Here is a 17,793-nt window from a genome sequence, read left to right on the forward strand (position 1 = left end):
AGAATAGTTTTTGTGCACATCTAGAGTATGCCTTATGAATTAAGTATGAATGAGCCAGTGTAAATAAAGAGTAATAAACAACACATTGCATCCATCTTTATCTGGTCATTTATTGCTTCTTTTCTGACATGTCATCAAGTCTCTTTCCCCTCCCCACAACCCAGTCTCCGGCTCTTTGCACAATTCAGTCTTAAGTTTCTCTCCTACTCTTAAGGTGGAAATACTGATCCTAATCCCCTCCAAATATTGTTAACACTGATTCACAGACCCTACAATACACTGGATACTTAGGTTAGTTCATAACATGGTGATGCATTGTCACGTTTTGATTTTTCTTTTTCACAAATGGAGGTTGTTTTTGTAATTTTAGTTAATTGAGAATACAGTTGGCAGAAAACAATGACCAAAGACAATGACCCATGGAAATGAAGACACCACTGCCACGGTCCAACACACACAAGTACAGATATACACAGCCATACGTGCATACACACACACACACACACACACACACACACACACACACACACACACAGACCATGGAATATCAGCAGCAGATATGGCGTGCATCCTCACACACACACGCAAACATTCAGACCATAGCATATCAGCAGCAGATATGAGGTCTTTCATTTTTAATCTTTTAAGTTTCTGCTCATTCATCACAAAATGGCATGACATGTTGGGACGGATGATGCTGTTGAAAGCCTGACAGACACAGGCACAGAAAGGGAAGATACTGCAACTACACTGGACACATCACATTCACAGAACGAGACGAGACGGGACAGCACAAAGGCAGGGAGCAGAAAGAGGGGAGAGTCAGCGAGGTAGAGTCAGAAAGCAGAGCAGAGCGTGTATCAGCATGTGATGACTGTATGGGTGCGGGTGTGTTTCAGTTCTTCTCCCATCTTTTTCTTTGGTCCATTTGTCCAGGGATTTTCCAATGTGCACTTTGCTTTAACCAGGCCTGTGTGGTGTGCATGTGTTTTGTGTAGTTTGTGTGTTGATGTCATGGGCGACCTTGGCTCTGTGTTCTGTGGGGCTAAGCTCATCAGATGACACTTTCAAAGAGAAGCGTGCTCTTGGTTTCGGCAGGGGGCAACAGTTTGGCCTCGCTCTCCGGGGCCAGGTACTCCAGGTGATGTCGGCCCCAAACCGGGGTGGTTAGGTGCTGCCACCGCTACATGGAGAAAGACAAGGGCATACAGATGATGAGCTGTTTATTAGACGTATGCTTCAGCTTTCTCTAATGAGCCCTCTCTAATGAGTAATGATGAAAATCAGCAAACCAAATAACAGACAGGAGAGGGAGGGCAGTATCCAAGGAGACAAACAACACGTGCACAAGAGAATGTGTACAACCATGCACACCTGCAACCAGGCATACTGACCTCCCGCAACGATCCTTTGCAGCGCAGTAGTTTGTAGATAACGGTGACAGGGATACAGAGCATGGAGGACAGGGCCAATGCCCAGCCAAGCACTTCACCCCACAAGGGGTAAGTGTACACTGTGTTGTAAGTCAGAGGCTTGTAGTTCACCACGTGGAACAGGAACACTGCCTATATGCACACAAAAAAAAAGTCAGCAATTTTGCAACTAGCAGGTAAAACTTATAGAAAAGCATACAGAGGAGTCCTTACCACACAGACAAAAGGCGTGATGTAGGACCAGCACCACTTCATGTAGGGTAGGGGCTGATAGCCAATCATACGAGCCACGTCATCCATGAAACGGTCTGCGCCTGACAGAAATGACAGGATGTTGAGATAATGCATTGAATTGTGCGGTTTGTGTTGTTTGTAACGTAATTGTGTAGAATTGTCTTACCATAGACCCATGCAATCACCACACACTCCCAGAAGGCCTGCCACAGCAGAGTGATGCCACTGGCAGAGTAGTAGTCAAACAGCTGGAAGACATACATTCCTCCCTGACAGAAAGAGAGATCATCCTGTTAATACTTCATGTGTGACCTATTTCTAGCCTGGTCTCCACTGTTTAGGCTTTCATCCCAGTTTATTCCTGGCAATGGTTCACTGTGCCTAGTTAAGAATTAGGAACACAATCAGTCATGTATTTTAAAGAAACATATCAAATAATCTTCTGCTACAGTAGCAAAACAATCTCAAGCTCAGGTAATAGACTCTGACCTTTCATCTAGTTCATGAATGCCATCATATTCGGCCCAGAAGCCTGTTTTGTTCTAATCTGCCAGCCTCAATAATAAAACCAAATGAGTTTTATATGAGTCTATAACTCAAGGAAATCCTCACTGTACCTCAGTGACCATGGACATGTCGATCAGGAAGCAGATGACGCAGCAGATGGCTGCTACCACCTCTCGACGCAGGGCAGATTTAGGTGGTAGCATGTCCATGATTCCCGTTATCAAACCCTCTACCCCAACAAACTGAAAAAGAGTGTACAGAGATAGCAGAGAGAACAAGAGAGGTAGAAAGGGAGTGAGTGAGTGAGCAAGAAACAGAGGGACACAAAAATGAGGAAGTGGAGCTAAATCTGAAACATGCTTCTGACTCTGTGAACATGACTCTGTGTTGTGCACAGGCATGCTGTATGCATGTAACTTTAATGTGTTCACTAGGTGACATTGTTGGATATACCTAACAGGCTCAGACCCAGACACCCCTCCTCAGTCTGCCTATGCAAGATTGTTTATGTGTATCTTAGCAGAAACATATTTAAACGATGAGTTGAGAGGACAACAGCTGTGCGGCTATTTTTTTTTTACATAATTTACTAGAAACGTCAGCACATGCATGGTTAATGTGGCTAGCGCAGGAAAAAGAGAGAGGTGGATGGAGAAGAAATGAGGGAGAGAATGGAAAGTGAGTGTAAATGAATGGATGGGAGAGTAGAAAGACGCTCCCTGTGTGAATCAGACAGAAGCTCATTCACAAATCCCTGGGATGTAAAACAATGGATGTAGGCACCAGCTCACACAACAAACAGGCTGCTAAGAAATGCAATGCTAAGACTGGGCGTGATGGGTCTAGACTGTTTGTGTCACACTTGTGTAGAGAAAGTAAAAGACAGAGTAAAAGAAATGTAGATTAACTACCTATTCTACATAAAGTGCAAAATATAGAAGCAAGTTATACCTTACAGTTTCTCTGAGCTAAAGGTAATCCTTTTAAAAGTGTATGCAAACAAACTAAAATGTGTCAGAAATCAGTTTTACCTGGCTATCCAGGCCTAGTATGAGCAACATAAAGAAGAAAAGTGCTGCCCAGAGCGGCGCCATAGGCATCAGAGTCACAGCCTTGGGATAGGCTATAAAGGCCAGGCCTGGACCTGCACATTAATAGACAGAGTCAGAAGCATAAAGTATCAAGGGCATATAGCTCTTCTATCACTGTCAATACTAAGCTCATTGCACTGGATTTAAAGCAGCCATTCAATGCACGGGGAAGCTTTATTCTTACCACTCTCAGCTACCTTACTGATGTCCACGCCTTGCTCTGCAGCCATGAAGCCCAGCACGGAAAACACCACAAAGCCAGCAAAGAAACTCGTTCCACTGTTAATGAAGGCCAGCAAGAATGCATCCCTACGGAGAAATACAGAGAGAAAGAAAGAGGAAGGAAGAGAGAGAGGGGAAACAGAACAGAGAATGACATTGTGAGAAAAAGATGCATTATAAAAAGCTGTAACATTAGGCTCACGTAAGGTACTCAAGACAAACATTGGCAACAGACGAGATGGGCTGGGATGGTGAATAGGGGATCAATAGCAATTTCTCCGAAAGCTGCTGTTGTCTTTGTAGATGGCCGGTAGAGAACAGAAAGGCCAATGGGTCTGTCAAGTCTGTCTCAAGGTCTGAGAGGGGAGAGAGTGAAAGGAAAACCCCAATGGATGTCTTGCTACAAATAAATATACCTAACATAATAATGCACGCACGTATAATCAAATTATGTTGGGGATCTAATTCTCATTTAAGTCTGAAGTCAACGTCATTCCTGTTATCTGGTCTACACAGCAAGAAATGACCTTCTGTTTATCCTGACAAGTGAAGTTTAGCTGGCAACACCGGCCAAGAATCCTTTCTGATATGAAGAATGTATAAACTGTTGCATTGTAGCAGCTGTGCTGAGCAGCAGCCCACACTCAGTCAGCCGTCAATACGGTTTATTAATCTGAAACAGTACTTAGAAGAATGCTTATGAATGCATACAATTTAAACAATTGAGAATGAGTGTTTGGGTTAAGAAAGCAGTCTATATCATTTAGTAAACAAGACTAAAAGTCAATAGCCACTCTAGCAGCCCTACATGGCTGTAATGCTCATTACACACCAGGAAACAAAGATGATGGATGGAGACAACTTTATTCCTACTGTTGAACCTCACCAATAGTGGTGCAAAAATGTTACATTTTGTGAGGATAGTTAGGCTCAGCTCTACACTGCCAGACCTGGCCCAGGTTTCATCAGACCTAAGGGCCAGGTTATAATAGAAAATAAGTAGTTTGTACGACCGTCCGACCACCTCGGAAATCAAAAGTGTTTATACTTGATCCAAGCGGCCCCAATCGAAGGTGAAATAAAAAGCGGGACATAGAGAGGGTTGAGATACGATATTGTTTAAATATGGGGACAACGGCACACATTTCAGTCCCTCCTGAAAAGCATTCATAGCGTTGCACTTGGTTGTTCACGTGAAAAATAGTTGTGCCAGTAATGGAAAAAGAGAGAGAAGCTAGATAGAAAGGTTTTATTCCTCTGTGCAGCTTTGAATGTCGGATCATCAATTTTGGAAAATTAGAGAAATGGTCGGACATATACTGCCCTAATCCGACATCGGAAAGGCGTGTCTGGCGTGGCTTCCCGAAGTTATTTGATAAACCAATAAGCACTTCTGGCGGGAGTATATTGGCCCCTTAGGTGTACTTCAGCCTCAGGTTACTTTGGCTCACTTCTGCTTTGAGCTGAATGCTAATATTAGTGTGATATTAATTAAATATTACCCATTGTGTTAACAACTATTGGATGTTACTGTTCTGATTAGCATGCCATGTAACATTTAACATTCTGGCATGCAATTTTAACATTGTAAAGTTAAGCATGTAATGCCTAGCTACATGCACATTAGCATGCTACATTAGCAATAGTCATGTGAAGACAGCTAACAATCTATCGTAGGGGTGGGAATCACCAAAGGCCCATGATACAATATTATCGCGATACTTATGTCACAATACAATACTACTGCGATTTTAAACATATTGCGATATATTGCAATTTATTACCTTTTTTTCCAACTTCAAATTATGTCCCCGAAGGAAATCTATTTTTTTTTAGAAAAACAAACTTAACTGCACCATCTAGTGGACTAAAAAAGCAATTGATTTTATTATTTTTATTCCAAAAAGTTTAATTCTTATGTTCAATGTATATAATAAATCATCAATACTTGCTGTCCGTATCAATACAGTATTGCCACGAAAAATATTGCATAGTATCGCTTCCAGTGGTTCAAGATATATATTACTTTCGACCGGAAGTCTTAGACAAACAAATGGAAAGACTGACATTGTGATCAATACAGCTACACTGCTAACATGGCTAAAAAAGACATATGAAGTCAAGCTATGGAGTTTGTAAGCAAGTGAACAAGACACAATAATTTAGTCCTGAGCCCTAAATGTACTATACATTGGCATCTACAGGCAGATTATTTTTCCCTAGCTATTCCTGGGCTACTCCAAGTTTGTGTGTGAGAAACAGAGCTGAGCTGACATACCTCAAAATCTGGACTCATCTTTTAACTTCCAATTAAGGTCAAGGCAGAGAAAAAGTCAGATGGCAGGATATCCATCCTCCTATTATGGGCAGTCCAAATATGCAAGCAAGTGCTGATTTACAAAACAAATATCCCTATTACTGCTATGGAGCTAACTACCTCGTAAGGGCTTTAACATGTTTACATATCTGACGGTGTAGGGTAAACACACGCAAGGTCAACAACCAGCCTACAAAACCAGCAAAAGTGAAGACAGCGTTTATTAGAAAAAGACAATGTAACTCAGTTCTGCACTCTGATCTTCATTATTTAACTGGCCCTCTATTGCACCAGTTCATTTCTACAGCTTTGGAATGGAAAGATTGCCTTAAAATAAAAAAAAAAAGAGCTTGTTACATATTCAGGGCTTAAAGACACTGCTATGATTCTTCCTGGCAACCTATTCAGTTGTTTCTTTATTTTGTTTTAGGAAAAAAGGAACTGATCTTTTGGTACTTCATGTTATTGTTAAGACAGACTAATGTTGCTGTCTTTCTGCCAGAGTGTCTGTAGTGAAATACATCTAGTGGAAACAGTTTTTTTCTGGTTTGTTTGATACTAAGTCTACAGTCAAGTGCATGAGTCTAGGCTAATGGTGTTAGTGTTGATGCTGGCCTCCTTCCAGTGACAGCGGTGTCTGATTTTATGTTGTGTATAAACTCACTGGTAACAGTTGTTATGGAAGCGATTGTAGCTGCCCAGCGCAGTCAAAGCGCCCAGTCCGATGGCATAGGAGAAGAAAATCTGAGTGCCTGCATCAATCCACACCTATCACAAACGGAATAGCCTGAGTAATGTTTTACAATCTGTTGACTATTTATAGTTTCTTAGATGTTGATACACAATATTTTCTTGTCACAACACTGTTACGAACAAATGTACAGGCACACTCAAATGCAAGCTTATGCAAAACTTATACCTGTGCTTCTCCAAGTTTGGACCAGTCTGGTTTCAAGTAGTAAACAATCCCATCTAAAGCTCCGGGAAGAGTGACTCCATGGGCCAAAAGAACGACCAGAACCAGGTAGGGGAACAGAGCTGTGAAGTAAACAACCTAGAGAAAGATGTAAAAAGAGAGCTGTGAAGTACATTTCTAGATATTGTAGGACCAATTTATAAAGTAAACTTGGGGGTAGGGAGGTGAAGTTCGAGTGCTATGCATTAAAACTTGAATTAAGTGAAAGTAGAAAACTCTACAGTAAACCCTTAAAACATTCAAACTCCTCACATTTACATGAAGTAAGTACATAAAAAGATGCAGTTATATGATGGATTTAACAGGCTAGTTGTAAAAGTTTAGTGCTTATCAACATGGTTCATCTGCTATGGTCAAATGTTTCAATTTAACTGCACCTAAGTATGTTTTCATCACTTTGATTAAGCAATTACCTGCTTTGCAAATACTCAAGTCTTAAGTAGAAGCCCATTAGGTCCTTCCTGTAGTAGATGTGTAATGGGCCCTGTCATGTTACTTTGAAGAAAAGGTAGCCTGTAAATGGAAAGCCAGACAATTTGTAAACCTCCTGCAATAGCAGGGGTTTTTGGCAGACCTTTCCAGAAGGTAGTCTTTGTCAAGTTGTGCTGAGAAAGCCACCCCTGTTACCTACTAGAAGCATCAAATCCCAGCTAAATCAGTATGGTAGGAGCAAAGTAGTGAGAAAGCACATATTTGCCTTGATCTAGGGCAAACATGGGCATTAAAGCCCCTCAAACATCTACATGGTGGAAAGTTACTAATCGGCTTACAGCTGTCTGACTGGCTCAATCTCCTTCATTATTTTTTTTCCCTCGCTCTATGAGCTTTGGCTACTCTGGAGACACAAGTATGCAAACACAGACATCTCCATATGCTACAAAATAAGGATGCATTCATTATCCCAATGTATCAGAGCACACACATTTAAAAGAATGAGGAGTGATATTTTTTTTTACACTACTAAATGGAAGTCATTCTGAACAAGGTTTATGTAGAGTATAACATAATTAAGATAAGATAATGAGAATGTTGCCTGACTGAAACATTACGCTGCATATATACATAAATACATGTGAGAAAACAGGAAAAAAAAGCAACTACACAAATTAGCAGACATTCAAAGAATACACGTGTGTGCTTATATTTGTGCTGATATGTGTTTCAGTCTAGACACTGATCCTCTCACTATACCAAAGCTGATTTGGGTTCAAAGGGCAAAATGCTGCAATTATTTAAACCTTTGCATAAAACTCAATCACCCCTGACAGTGGCATTTAACGTTTCACATACAGTAAACGTATTGAGCCATAAATCTTAATCTGCACTCCATAAACCCAAACAGTGACATGTAACATTAATTGTACAGCCAGAAAATACTTTACCTTGCCAGTAGATTTAACTCCTTTCCACATGCAGAAGTAAACAATGATCCAGGTGACTATGAGACACAGCACCATCTCATAGCTGATGTCACCAGGCTCGTGCAGCCCACCAGACAGACGGAGCACTTTCCGTCTAGGAGGAAGAACACAAAGCAGAGTCAAAAGCCGCTGGGGATTTTTGCAGTTCCTAGAACATAAAATTCCTAGAACTCTTTTTTTTCTCGTGTTCCGACTGGACCAATTTGGGGATTTTTAAGTTCCTCTGGCTGCAGTTCTTGTAACTCTTTCAGCTCCTACTTCAGGCCAGGGTCTTTTCGCTGTTCCCTTTCAGCATAGGGACCTAGGTCAACGAGGGTCGGGTTTACGGTACAGACAGACCAACAACGGGACAATTTTAACAGTTTTCGGCATCTAATTCATCACTAAATTCACTTCTGACAATGTTTTAGGCGAGAAATTAACTGTTTAGATTTCGAATATAGGCATTCTTGTGAAAATTGATGCCAAATTGACAATTTGCTTCAAAGTTTTCGGAGTTGAGAAGCTCCATGAAGTGAGGCGACAGCCAGCAGGCGTAGGCCCCGGCCGATAGCTCGTCGCTCGGACCGGTCTCGTAAATAAGAGGCTTTTATTTCGCCATTGACGGTTTGACCGTTTCTCTTCGGGAGACTTGTTTAAATTATGACAAATATGCTATATACATTAGATTTAGTATTTCTTTTCTGATTTTAACGCTATAAAGACCGTTGCCGTGCTTGCATCACTCCCTTACCCCTCCTCCCTATGGCCACTTGGCCAGGGCAAATGCAAATGGAAAAAACGGTTTTGGGGGACAGTAGTTAGGAGAACTGCTTAGAAGTGGAGTTTTCCTATAACTACGTTCCTGTAACTACTTGGTCGGAAAGTGGCTAATGACAAAGTAAATAAATGAATATCTGAATATCTGTCAACAGGGTGACAGCAAGTTGAATTGCTTTTTGTCAAATCAGGTTTTTCTAGGTTTTGCAAATGACAGATAAGATGCCAGAACAATTAAATATAAGACCAATTTTGTAACTGACATCAGAATGATCAAAATAAATGTCTGCATGACTGGAAACTCTGGCATAGCACACAAACACACAGCATTGTTAAGACCCCTAAAATGCAATATGGCAGTAGATGAGTGTATTCAAGTCTTTATGGCTTTGAGTTTAGATATTCAAAATGTGTTTTTAAGACTGCTGACACACTGCTTTACTCCTTCATGACAATTCTCAGACAAGGAATAACATACTCCCAGAACTCGATGACTGGGGAGCGCATGCCCTCAGCCTCTGGGCAGCTTCCGTTGAGAAGGAGCTGGGCTGAAGACAGGTTCAGTGGGGACGTGGAGGAGAGGAGGTTGGCAGAAGACGATGGCAGAGCCGCCTGGGCAGCACTGCGGTTGTGGCAGGCTCGACGAAAGTCCTGTGTACAGTTGGGGGTGTTCCAGGGGTGTCCACAGGTGGCCCACGGCAGCTCGTTGGTGAAGGAGTGAAAGAGAAAGTAAAGGGCCCACACAAGAATCATGATGTAATAGGTGTTACAGAAGAACACTATCACCATTGAGGCCAAGCCCAGACCTAACAGAGAGGGAGAGAGGAAGCCAGAGGAGGTATGTTGAGATGTAACTTACAAATCAGATGTGATGAAAAGCTTTAAAATACCTTCTTTAGGAAAATATAGTGTTCTCAGTATGTCAGACACACTAAAATACACAGGTACCTTTGAAGAGGGGAGCAATGTTCCAAGCAGAGACCCCTCCCTGCTTCATGAATTGCCCCAGTGCAATCTCCAGGAAGAAGACTGGGATGCCTCCGATGAACACAATAAGCAAGTAGGGGATCAGGAAAACCCCTGCAACACAAGAGATGCATTTGCTGTACAAGTGCGGTCTTTGGTCCATTGATCATGGATCCCACCCTTCAATTTTATGTTTAGTGGTGTGAATGGACTCTGAATTGGTATACATTAAATATACGGTATTCAATATGTTTAACATTAACCATTTAGTTGATTATCATTAACACATTTAAAGTGTGGAAAATGAAAGGAGAGAGGCAGAGACGGAGAGAGACAGCAGAAAAGAGCTTTGTAAATTTAAAAAGAGAATTATTATGATACACATGAGTGTTAGTTAGTATTACATTAAGCTATTCATATTAAAAGCAATGCTGAGTTTTATATTGTTTAGTTATTACAACCAGGCTGACACATTTAGTACGTCCTGATCTTTTTCTAGCAACACTTTAGCAGCAGAAAATCTTTGTTTAGTTCTCCCCTTGAAGTTGAAAGCTACATGGAGCGGAGGCAGACGAAGGACTATCAAATGGAGAAAAAAGACAATAGACTCCAGCAGGTGTTATTAGTTCTTATAGAGACATCTAGACGTTTCATTTTGATTATTAGTAGATAGCCGAGGACAAATGGTTCATGCTCAGTGTTTTCTATAAATAATCTCCTTTTGGATTCTCATACTGTAGGAGAAGCTTGCTGTGATCAGGAATACACAGCAGAAAAATATATGAAAAATAAGGCATAAGACATTCACCTTCTAAAAAATACAATCGCAACAATTTGGTTTGAATAATAAAATAACTGGGTGATGCCACCGGAGTCCGCAGATGGGAGGGAGTCACATGACCAGCTATGACGCAGAGCAGAGAGAAGAAGAAAGGAGGGAAAGATGGATACATCACAGGACAGGGAGGCAGAAAAACTGGGACAACGCTGTGGTAGAGGAGGTTCAACAAATACAAAAATGACACACCAAGGCATAGACTTTGTTGGCTCCACAACAGTGCTATTGATTGACAATTTGTGCCTCATTCAGTCGATCATTCTTTATGTCATTCTCTGAGAGCAGAGGGCTGCAGCCTTATAAGGAAACATTCATGAGTGTGAGTCTATGAGAGAAAGGGGTGGGAGAGCGAGAGAGACACAGAGAGAGAGAGAAAGGGAAAGAGATCCAATAGGAGGCGAGAATGGAACGACTGGAAAAATTGCTTGTGCTGACATACCCCAACATATTGGACAGATCATGGAACCGAATTCTTAATAGGCTTAAGTAAATTCTCTCTAATCATAATTGGACCAGACACATCAGGCCTAGCAGTTGAGATTAAAATAAATAAATAAATAAATGAGATTAAAGCCACGCATTTACAGTACATTCATCTATTACTGTCTCCAATGGAGTGTGTCCTTGTTTCAGTAAAAAGCAGGTCTGACTAAGAGCCCTAGCGCTTATCTGATAGCGTTGTGTTACGAGGTGTACCCTTGGTCAGTCAAAGGCGTAAAATGAAGTTCTGAAGCGGATGTAGCTGTGCTAATGCTAAGGGTGAGGAAAGGACGGGCATGGTCACGGGACCGTAATTGTGTAACATATGCCTCCTTATCAGAAGGAGAAGGAGAGAGCACCTTTGTATGCAACATGAGTGCTGGGCAGGAGCACAGGGGGTGAACTGTGTGAGGCAAGCCATTGTTATACGATACCAGAAGGTGGGTATCAGAGCCACGGGTCACAAGACACACACTCATGAAAGAGAGGGAGGGCTGGACTAATACACACACACACACACACACACACACACACACACACACACACAGCCGCACATTGAACTTTATTATGACAAATCACCTCATAAAAAAATAGAGAAGTGGGCAGGGCAGAGATAAGAGAAGTCAAGGCCAAAAGCTGCAGCCAGAGCAGGTTACTATTGAACAAGTTGGCATAAATTAAAAAAAGTAAAGGATGTGGGAAAAGGGATACAACAACACAAATAACCTTATATGCCTTTGAAATAGCAGTGTGAAACAACTTGTTCTAAGTCTGCCTGTTAAGCAACTGGCTACTGTAATACATAAAGTGAAACCACGTGGGTGGGCATGGCTTTTCAGCTACGTGCTCACAGCCACGCAGGCCTGGCTATTTCTGACTACGTCTACTTCACTTTCACTGTTGTTCTATCTACAAATTGTCAGGAGTATCTGAGTTTATCTAAACTGTTACAAATAGACTTGAGTAAAATACCAGAATGAATCGTCAATTAGGGAAACCTATTCTTTATCTAAATTTTCTTTTTTTAAATTGCTTATTGTATTCCAATAGCTAGATAATTGTATCTCTAAATCTTTTACATTTTTTTGCCAGAGTGCTGAAGAAGTCAGAATATTTTTTGTTAAATTCAGCTCAGCATTCAACACAATCACTGCCATGAAACTAGTAGACAAGTTCAGCACTTGTCTGAGTCCCACTATCTCTTAGTAAACAGAGCCTCCAAACAGCTGGGATTGGCAGATGACACCGGAAAAGGAGAGGTTATCTGCACGTTGATTTTGGCAAGCTTCTAAAACTAAACACCTACTGAGGTGACCCTCAGGACTGTGTTCAGCCCAATTTTGTTCACCGTGCAAAACTATGACTGTATCTACCGACATGTAAGAAAGCAAGCAACTATGATGGATCATACTGGGAAGAAGTCATGAACCTTGCAGAGTTGTAAACTATATCAGAGGTTCTCAATCTTTTTTCAGCCAAAGACCCCTTTCGAAATAGAGAATATACCAGGGACCCCCTGATGTATCCCCCTTGGAATAATTGACCACTATAGTCTTAGGTACAGTATGTGAAATAACTCAAGAGAATTGTATTGAACAGATTTAAAGATTCTGAGAGGTATAGATTTGTTAGATTAGAATGTAATATCTGAACTAAGATTTTAAAAATAAATATTATATCAAACCTTTTGTAAAACAAAAAAAATATATATTTTAAATGAATGAATGTGAAAACTTTCACGGAGCCCACTTTTAGAATTATTAGACTATGATAGTTTGAATCATGAGTTCATGCACAAAAGAACAGTAATACAAGATAAACTCACTATTTAATATAAAGTCCTCTATGACCTTTGCTTGTACATCCACATTGCACTCTGGTCATCTGTAGTTTTGGAATATAACCTTCATTAGTACATCACTGGGTCTAAGAAATTAAAGAAAAAGTGATACTCCTAATATGTTCACTACCTCTGCCAAGGAGGTTATGTTTACAGCTTTTTCTTTTTTTTGTCTGCAGGATTATGGAAAAACTACTGGCCTGATTTTCATAAAACTCGTCGGAAGGGTGTAGCATGGGCAAAGGAATCCAAATCACAGGGCAGATATACAAATTATTTTCCACTTTTTTTAACATTGCAAGATAGGGAATTTGTGCTGCATTCAAGTGGTGTCAAAATAATCTGAAAAATGAGTTCCCGACTGGGAAAATTCACACTGCATTAACATTGTGAAATAGGCCACGCTATGGCGGAGGTCTGCGCTGTCAAAGTGCCCCTCTAGTTGTAACTGGGTTCATTTGTGTGTGTGCATACCACAGAGACCTACAGTACATTAAAGGACAATTCCGGCGCAAAATGAACCTAGGGGTTAATAACATATGTGTACCGTGTCGACCGTTCTCTGGAATGTTTTCATGCTAATCGAACGTGTGTGTAGCTAGAAATAAGCTAGCGCAAACCGGTGATTAGCTGGTAATGCTATCTTTCAGGAGGGTAAATCGCTATTTCTATACCACTAACAAGGCTCAAAATAGCACCACACTTCAACTGTAGCATAATGAGGGTCCCTACATGTAAACCGAAGCATTGAGAACTTTGAAAGTGCACAGACAGTTTATTAAAAAGATAGATTATAAAGACAGTAGCGTTCATGTTTACATGCGGGCGCCCTCTTGGAAAACAGTCATGATCAGTCGAACAACGAACGCCGTGCAACCAGTAACCAGTAACATAGCTCAAACTAGGGCTGTGCAATTAATTGAATTTCGATTTCGATTTCGGCTCCCAACGATCACCAAAATAGTATAATCGAGAAAAAACAATTATTTTGCCATGATCTGTTTTGCAATAACACTCTTATTTTGCCCCCCAGTAGTATACTGTCTATAGATGTTGTATTCCCCCGACACGCTGTATTCACTTACTGTTTAAAACTTTTTCCAGCTTAGTGGGGGTGCATAGGCATACTGCTCAAAACCAACATGAAAACACATAGTAAGGTTCCCTCAGCATTTAGTTTTGTTGTTAAACTGTATGCAAATGAGCAGTGACGTTAAATCACCTGTTTCACGTTACGTTACTCTAAGGTACCGTCTATGTGCTGGATTTTTCCTAAGGTTAGCTAGCAAATAAGCCCACTGACGGCGACATTATTGTTGATATTTTGGCACAATGTTTAGTAATGACAGTAGTAGTGGTCATAGTGAGTGAACATGTCATGTGAGATGCACATTGTGTTATGTCTGTGGAACTGTTCATTAGCTGTGTAAAGTTATGCGTGATATCTGTAAAGCTGAACCAACTCACAGTAGTAAAACAGATTTTATTCTGATCCAAAGACTCTTTCTATGAGATAAAGGACACTAACAGATTATACACTGGACAGTATTCATTATATCGAAATGTTAATAAGTAATCGTGTTAAATAATCGTGATTTCAATATTGACCAAAATAATCGTGATTATTTTTTTTTCCATAATCGAGCAGCCCTAGATCAAACACAGCGTTTGTGTTTTGACTGATCATGACTGTTTTCCAAGATGGCGCCTGCTTGTTAGTGGTATAAAATAGCGATATTCCCTCTGCCCCGAAAGCTAGCGTTGCAAGCTAATCACCGGTTTGCGCTAGCTTGTTTCTAGCTACATACACATTTGATTAGCATGAAAACATATTCCAGAGAACGGTCGACACAGTACACATATGTTATTAACCTCTAGGTTAATTTTGCGCCAGAATTGTCCTTTAACTATACAGTGCTCTTGAAGCTCACCTCCTCCGTTCTTGTAGCAAAGGTAAGGGAACCGCCACACGTTGCCCAAGCCAACAGCAAAACCCACGCAGGACATGATGAAGTCCATCTGCCTGGTCCAAGTTTCTCTCTCCACCACTGGTACTGCTACAGCCCCATTTCCACTCCCAGCTGCAGCCCCGTCCTGGGTCTGAAGTGGGCCAGCCCCTCCGCCTTCACCACATCCTGGTCCCGCTCCAGGCACAGGCACCAGGGGGCGAGCTGATCCCCCGCCCTCCTCCTCAGACAGGCTCCCTACCTCCAACTGGGGGAGGCTGATTTCACCTGGACAGGTAAAAGATGTACAGGGTCAGATGAGTACGAAGAATAGATAGCCAGAAGAAGGAAGGAGGAGAATGAATGGAAACAGATATGACAGCAGGAATCGGTATGTCTGATTAACACTTATACAATATCCACATTCTTATCACAGATGAATGCAGACAATAGTCTAACACCACTGATACCTAAAGTATACACATTCACAACGTCACACCACACGTCACCACTGGAGATAGATGAGCAACAGTCTCCTGGGCTAGACTTGCACTGAATGGAAGCGGGAGACGACACGTTTTCCATTCAGTGCATTAAAGGGCCTGTACAACCTTAGCCAATTATTACACACCTCCACTTAGCTGTAACAAGGCTGAAATACATCTCAGCGTATATTTTTGTTTAACTGCCCTCACACAGTTAGTATTTGGGCTAAAATTCGGTTGCACATATCATCAGATTAGTGTGCTGCGGTAGCAGAGAGCCGGTTCAAGGTATATCTCCAGCTCCTCTGTCACTTACAAAGCTTTCATTTTCTTTATCCCACATACACAACACTGAACAAATGCTTGTAGACACTCAAACGCAAACAAAAGCAACGTGTCGGTTCATTAGTGCCATTCCACGGCATCAGTCGCTCTGTGCTTGATGCAAAGCAAGGCAGCTGAATCCAGATCAGAGCAGTTAGAGGGGGGGGGGGGGGGGGTTTGGGGGGTCAGCATCTATAGAGCAACTTCATAAGAGGATACCTGTGGTTTATGATGATGTGTGTGAGGAAATAGCTACACACAATATGTGATTATTTAAAGTTAAAGGTGCTGTAGGTAGGATTGTGAAGATCCAGGACTTAGCCAAAAAATTTGAAAATCGACAACTTCTCAGTCCCTCCCCCCTTTCTGCTTAAGCCCAAAACGGTCTGCTGAATGAATGAAGGCATGTGCGGTGATTGACCAGCAGTTAGACACCCCCACCCCCCCTGGCCCTGATTGCTGCATCTGAACAGGGAGCTGTGGATTTTTGCAAATTGCACTACAGGCTGTAGGTGGTTAGAAGAGCCAGATTTTTCTTTTTTTTTTATTACCTGCTTCATGTAGTTCTACTGGAACATAGGGTCAGTTTCAGCAAATATGATAGAAAGTTAGTTTTATAAGGCTTACCTACTGCACCTTTAATGCAAACAGATCGCTTCTTAGGTTACAACAAAACAAACAACAAAAAGCTATTGTTCTTGGGCATTTATGTCAAAAATACAGAGCTAAATAAGCTTCTTTTTTGGAAACACACTGATGTACAAATCACCTAATTTTACAAAAATAATAATGGTCTCGTGATAGTGACGTAAATCCTATCTTCTGTTCTGTATTCACCAGGAGTGACAACTGTTCAGCACCATATTAAGCTTCAAAATAACTTCTGTGCAGTTGAGTCAGCTCTGGTGAAAAGTGTTTGTTGATATATCCTTATATTGTGGTACGAAATATAGCTGAGGCAGGTTAAGCGCAGGTAAGTGTGAGGGTCTGCTCTCATCCATAAAGAATAGGGTCAAAGCAGTGGCTGAGGTAGGCATGCTCTAATTCACCAGCATGTGGTTATGTTTTAGATAACGTTAGTGCCAGTGGTTGATTATTACTGAGTCATTAAACAGTGAAGGTCACACGTCATACTCACCTTGGCTATTCTCTTTCAACTCTGGTGACATGTTGTAGGGTACCTGCTCAAAAACAAATCTTGTTTTTTTTTGTAAAGCAAGCTGGCTGATGGTGTGAGCCAGGGGCTGCTGAAGTTTGATGAATGTGCCTGGCTAGCAAGGCACCCCGGTGGGCTCAGAGGGGCAGACAGAGAGATGTAGCCGCCTGGTATGCAGGGCTCCAGTTGTCTTTTTGATTCGCTGAGATTGTTATTTCGCCTTATCGAAATAAAAAAAGAAATCGCAGTTTTTGTGATGATCACACGTTGGAACCCCTCAGCTCAGCCAAGAGATGGACAATTTCACAAAGCGCCGCAGTCAGTTCAGCCGTTGACAAAGGAGATTCAAAAGCAGTCGACGAAGCACTTGAAGGTAAGCCTGAAGAATCTCATGGATAACAGTTAAAAGAAAATGATACTGCGCCTTAGGGTGAAGCTTTTTTGTGTGTGGTTTAAACAGCCCAGTTAGAAGTCCATGAACCTTTACGCGATGCAGTGGTTTGACGGACGAAGAATGTGATCTGCTCCACGGTCAGTTAACTGTGACGGACCCTGCCCCCGCCTCCTCCCTCCGTCGGCTGACGTGATTGGCTGAAGCCAGCAAAGTGCGGTGCGCACAGCATCAGCAGCACCGCTCAGTCTAAATGAGACGAGTCACTAGGATGGGTTTAATACACTGCATACGTCCTTGACCTGAAATCACCGGAATAACTGCAGATAAATGCCCCTAAAGAAGCACTGTCCGGTGGAGTTTTGCTCTGCTTATTTGTTCTATATCTCGAGACGACGGGGACCGAG

General features: G+C 41.6%; 1 protein-coding gene across 1 annotated transcript; it reads right to left on the reverse strand.

Annotated features, from left to right (window-relative positions):
• Nucleotides 1-85: 85 nt before the first annotated feature.
• On the reverse strand, nt 86-17,598 carry si:ch211-117c9.5 (sodium- and chloride-dependent creatine transporter 1). The gene is made up of 14 exons (XM_028582149.1): nt 16,978-17,598; nt 15,016-15,318; nt 9,909-10,040; nt 9,439-9,766; nt 8,163-8,295; nt 6,724-6,858; nt 6,469-6,572; nt 3,450-3,574; nt 3,206-3,318; nt 2,285-2,416; nt 1,834-1,936; nt 1,647-1,747; nt 1,395-1,565; nt 86-1,183 (listed from the first exon to the last, which is right to left on the reverse strand). Exons 1-14 carry the CDS (start codon nt 17,006-17,008, stop codon nt 1,055-1,057), a joined length of 2,040 nt encoding a protein of 679 aa, XP_028437950.1. The 5' UTR covers nt 17,009-17,598; the 3' UTR covers nt 86-1,054.
• Nucleotides 17,599-17,793: the final 195 nt, after the last annotated feature.

This window comes from Perca flavescens, chromosome 7 (assembly GCF_004354835.1).
Source record: "Perca flavescens isolate YP-PL-M2 chromosome 7, PFLA_1.0, whole genome shotgun sequence".
Taxonomy (NCBI): Eukaryota; Metazoa; Chordata; class Actinopteri; order Perciformes; family Percidae; genus Perca; species Perca flavescens.

Coding starts and splice junctions, on each gene's coding strand:
- si:ch211-117c9.5 (XM_028582149.1), bottom strand. CDS start 17,008: ATGTCACCAGAGTTGAAAGAGAATAGCCAAG. Junction 3,575..6,468: donor TTCCATAACAACTGTTACCA/GTGAGTTTATAC, acceptor ATTTCTCCGTAG/GGATGCATTCTTGCTGGCCT. Junction 1,748..1,833: donor GGTGATTGCATGGGTCTATG/GTAAGACAATTC, acceptor CATTTCTGTCAG/GCGCAGACCGTTTCATGGAT.